Here is a 5,096-nt window from a genome sequence, read left to right as displayed (position 1 = left end):
CCCTGCGGCAAAGCGGGGACGAGCAGAGGGGCCTCCTGAAGTAATCCGGCGCTGGGGTTCGAGTCGAAAGCCGTAGCTGGTGGGGGGAGTGCCCCTGGCGGAACCGCTGCCTGCACGCCCTCGTTGGCCTGCTGGCTCTGACACTGCGCATTTTGCTGCGTTGTGAGGATGTTTCTGCTTGCCTTGAAGCCTGACCCTGAAATACTGCTCGTTACACCCGTTAAAATTCACGGGAAGGGGGAAATCTACTGTATGTGGCTTCTTGTGCTGCTTTGCAGTGCATTTGGTGCTAGTGTTGTGGATTGTTGGATTTTTTTTTAACCCCCCCCAAGTCTCTCTTGATTGTAGAAGTGATGAAATAGCAAGGTTTTAAGGAACAAAGATTGAGAGAGTAAAATTTCAAATTAATTAATTTAAAATTAATTATAATTAAATTAATTAGAAGCATAGGTCTTGAAAAATAAAGCCCTCATCTCTTGTCTCCTCCTTGAGCTAGCCATATAAGTGCTTTAAAATATCTAGAAGTCCTGAAATTCTATGAAGGATATGAGTTTATCATCTTGATCCCTTTTTATTTAAGGCATTTGCTTGAAGGTCTTCACAGAAAGCAACAGAATTTATTTAAGTAGGTAAGAACATACGTGTGTGTGTGTATATATGTATATTTACATTATTTTAAGAGTTTAGCTTGAAGCCAAATTTGTTCCACTTCTAGGCTTTCGTAACAGATGCGGTCAAGCTTAGGAAGGCTTCTGCTCTTACCTGAAAGGTGAAGGTAGTTTTCATCTTGATCATCTTGTTCTTGCAGCTATGTTTCAGATTTTTAAGATGCTATTACTTCCTTTGAAAAATCCTAAATAGAAGTGTCTGACTAAGTAAAGTGTTCTGATAATTCCTCAAACTTAAACTGGTGCTCTTTAGTATTTGAAATACAAAAGTGTTTATAGCAACAGTGTTTACAGTGTAGCTTTAATGTAAAATTACATTTTAAAGCTCTGCTTCAAATAACTTAATAGCATCTGGTTTGTTTATTGAAAAATAGCAGCATATGTGTGGGATGGGCAATATAGGTGATGCTGTCTGTCTTGAAGATGAGTAGAAATTGACTGAGCGAAAGTGCTGTTAACTGATGTTTGAAATTCTTCTTAAATGGTAGTGGTAACTCCCTGCTGTGCTGAGATACCTGTGCTTTCAAGGAGGTCCTCATATGTTGGCCTGTAAAGGTTATAGAAGTGGCACATTTTTACCATTGTATTATATATCAGTTTGGGAAAATGTTGTAATACAACTTGACAGGCCATGTCCTATAACTTAAAAAAAAAAAAGTATATATATATATATGTCCTTTGAGACTGTTTCCAGAAAAAATTTATGATGGCTGTTTTATTGTAGAATGCTACTCAGTAGCATGTCCAAGCAGGGTGGTGATTAATGGTTTCAAATTTAAAGTAATCTCAGTCCATAATTTTTTGTAAGATTATCAGTCTGTTGATTTTGTCATGCTCTTTCTTTATGACACTGTTTTGGCACATTTGGCTGCTTAGAACTCAAATATAACAAAGCGGAGAGTATAGGTTAGTCAAAACCCTTTGTTAACAGAGTTACGAATTGGTAAGGCTTCAGATATTTTTCAAATGAAGATATTAGGTGTTTCTTGGAGTAAAAAAGAAAAAGCGGGTGAAGAAATTGTTAAGAAAACATGGCCTATAAGCTATTCTTTGATTCCTAGACCAATTAAGTGTTTTTTCATTAAGTTTCTATTAAATACTGCTCTTTCAGTTCTTTCTGCTTACTTCTGCTGCTGCTTCCTACTTCATCCATTGGAATTCACAGTTGTTAGTAACGTTCAACTGAGTGTTTTGGTGATCATGTTTCTGAAGCTTGGAGAAGAAGAAAATTTCGAAACGTGCTACCCTACTTCTTGGCTGTTCCTGAAAGAGCTCTGTCGGCTACCTTGGACAACAATCTCTGGACGTGTGGTTTTTCATTTCTAGGGGCCATGTAGAGTGTTCTGTATTATTTTCACTTGCCCTGACCATCCTCCTGTTTACATTTCATCTCCTGCGTGTTTCACAGCAAAGGAGCTTGTGGCTGTGATAAGTACACTTTACTCTCTTATTAAGTAGAAAGAGGGCAGGCTTCTCTAGCAAAGTTACTACTTGATGCAAACAGCCTAAATATCTAAAAGTGAAGTTTCTTAAGTTTGTGATTGAGACACTAGCTGTTGGTCATTGGAAGGAAATGGATCCTTTAGAACTGGAAGGTATTTACTGGGCCATCAGGTCCTAACGTACACCTATTTGGCTGAAGTTTAGCTACTTGGAATGTTTAGAGAGTTAGCTAAACAGCAAGTAAAGTAAATGCCTATGGAGCAAATAATCTTACTTCTTCTAAAAATTACTTTTTGTAAAATGTCTTGATTGTTTGGCATACTGATGATACCTAGTAGGTTTAGTAACTTAGAGGTGATAACTGCACTGACTTAAAATATTATTGTTGAGCAGAATACCTGTTAGTACCAGAGTGTGAGAACAGGATACAAGGAGAATGCCAGATCACTGCTCTAGCCAAGCAGTGGCAGAATACTGGGAAAATTGAGGCAGAAGTAACGACAAATTTTAGGAAAACAGCTACATACTTTCACAGCTGTTCGGAAACATGATCATTCTTCCTGCAGTTAAGGATCGTTTTGTTGTTTTGGGGGTTTTTGGGTTTTTTATGAGACCATGGGTAAGCATGAACTTCTTGGTACAACTATCTGTGCATTTACAATTAAACACGTTCTCATTGCTGAAAGCTCAGGCTGTGGCTAGTTAGCGTCATAAAGAAGTATATGTCTAATATTAAAATGAGTAGCTTATCAAAATCATAGCTGTTGTATTTTAATGCTGAAATGCTTTTATTTATTGTGGAGGGGAAAAAAAAGATGTATTATGGGATTATGTCTCAGTGGATTCCTTAGGTTTGGCGGGCTTCTAAGTGTAAATATTGAAATCTAAAACTGTACAGAGGAAGCTTTTTTTTTAGAGGCTTTACAAATATTTTTAAGTATCTATTAATTTCTGTGTCTGTCCCTGGATTTTTTTTCAGATTTCACCATCACAAAAAGCTGTTGCTTCAGTAAGAAAATTACAGAAACTGTTTTTAGATTGTTCATACTCTGTATACTGTGAGCTTATAACTCATTTAATAATCTTTGTATCCAGAAAGCTATAAACGCTGTGTGTGAAGATTCATCTTTCCTTAACAGTTTCTCTCTTCAGAAACTAGAACAACTCAATCAGTATCCAGATTTCAACAACTACCTGATTTTTGTTCTTACAAAGTTGAAATCTGAAGGTAAGTTCTTGAGACATTGGCTGTTTTATTCTACTTTTTTTTTGCCTTTTTTTTTTAAATGTATTTTATAGCTTGAAAGAAATAGGAAGCTGATGCCTATAGTCAGTTTGCTGGTTGGTTGAGCTCCATAGTCATGTAGAACTCATTTATGCTCTCAGGAGTCCTTGTGGAAAAAAATCTGATAACTTATTGGTGCTTGTAGTTTCAGCCTTGGAATAGATTCCAGTCTAAATGTCCTATGAAATCTTCCCAGAAATGTTGGAGCATCATACCTCAATTGGACTGCAGTGAAATTGTGGAATAACTTTGATGAATAATGACTATACACATTACAAAACATGCTGCTAAATTCAGTTATGATAATGATCTCCCTAGTAATAAGACTGTTACGTATTTTGAAGATCACATACTAGAGTTGTCTGAAGATGTTGTCTGTCAGAATCTTCATTCTGAAGTCTTAATTCCAGTAAAATGCAGTTAGAAATCAACTGGCTACTTACTTTTGTCTTACTCTTACGGAAGTTAGTACAAACTGCATATAGCATACTGTGTAGGCTCTACCAGTTGATACATTCAGACAGTTCTTTAGTAATGATCAGGGTGTGTGAAAGATTGTCTTTCCAGTGTACTACAGCTACTGATTTGTGAGGTCTTTGACAATGAAAGACGTTTGTTTCAAGGTCTGTTTTAGCACCTCTGACTTATTTACATTTGTTTGTAATTAATGTATTCAATTGTTCGAGTTGTTTCCTGGGGTTTTTTGCTTAGTTCCCTGCTACCAGTACTTTTTCTGCCTTCTAGTGTTTCACCTCTGGGTTTCTGGATGCTTGCTTTTTTCACTTTGAATTAGATTTTACTTACATGTGGCCCTGTAACATTCAAAGAAACAGCAAGAACATTTATCTTAAGTTTTAACTAGTGTTCTGGTGTCAGCTTACTTCGGGAGGAAGGAAACGGAGAGGAGGAAGAAAGTATATTTTCATATTTGAAGGCTGGAGTATATCCCAATGTTTTTGTGTTCTATGTAGGAAGTCTCCTGATATCTCTAAGGCCTTGGGGGAATACCTCTGGTTTGAGAGAGCGAGCTTTCAAGACCTGAGTCAGCCAGCATATTAAGTTTTTGAGCAAGGTGCCACTGTAGATACACCATGTGCTTTATACCATTAACAGAAAAATGAAAAGTGGAGCAAGTCCAGTAGTGGGATCTGGAGTTTGTACAAAGGATGTGACGAGAATTTTGTTCCACTTTTTTTTCTCCCCAAAAAAATTTGTTTTCTAACACTGCCTTACTTGCTAATTTTCCCTTCTTCATTCTGTTTACCACTTGAGCTTGGGGTTCTAGATACTGATGTGTGTTTAGTGATATGTCAGAATCTCTTTTCCCAACAGATCTCCTTAGATTATCCAGTAGTCTTCTTTTAATCTTAACGTTTACACACATCAATCTATTTGGAATTGGATGAAGAGTAGGAGATGCTTACTGTTGCAAAATGGTTTTATAAAGCTGTTTTATCTGAAGGAAAAAAAAAATAGGATCTGGCAGGTTGAGCGGTGTCCTGGTTTCGGCTGGGATAGAGTTAATTTTCTTCCTAGTAGCTGGTGCAGTGCTGTGTTTTGGATTTAGTGTGAGAATAATGTTGATAACACACCGATGTTTTAGTTGTTGCTAAGTAGTGCTTACACTAGTCAGACTTTTCAGAGCTTTCCATGCTCTACTGACTGAGAAGGCTGGAGGTGCCCAAGAAGCTGGGAGGGGG

General features: G+C 37.2%; 1 protein-coding gene across 1 annotated transcript in view; it reads left to right on the top strand.

The window, feature by feature from the left end:
* The first annotated feature begins 2,658 nt into the window (after window positions 1-2,658).
* The window catches only part of TNPO1 (transportin 1), a 60,785-nt gene continuing 58,347 nt past the window's right edge, over window positions 2,659-5,096 (top strand). Inside the window, exons 1-2 of the mRNA XM_019472241.1 lie at window positions 2,659-2,730; window positions 3,207-3,339. Of these exons, the coding sequence (XP_019327786.1) occupies window positions 2,659-2,730; window positions 3,207-3,339 (205 nt within the window). The remainder of the gene's footprint in view (window positions 2,731-3,206; window positions 3,340-5,096) is intronic.

The sequence above is a fragment of the Aptenodytes forsteri genome, unplaced genomic scaffold (genome assembly GCF_000699145.1).
Source record: "Aptenodytes forsteri isolate BGI_AS27 unplaced genomic scaffold, ASM69914v1 Scaffold99, whole genome shotgun sequence".
NCBI classification, from domain to species: domain Eukaryota; kingdom Metazoa; phylum Chordata; class Aves; order Sphenisciformes; family Spheniscidae; genus Aptenodytes; species Aptenodytes forsteri.
This window is presented reverse-complemented; position numbering and strand designations above follow the sequence as displayed.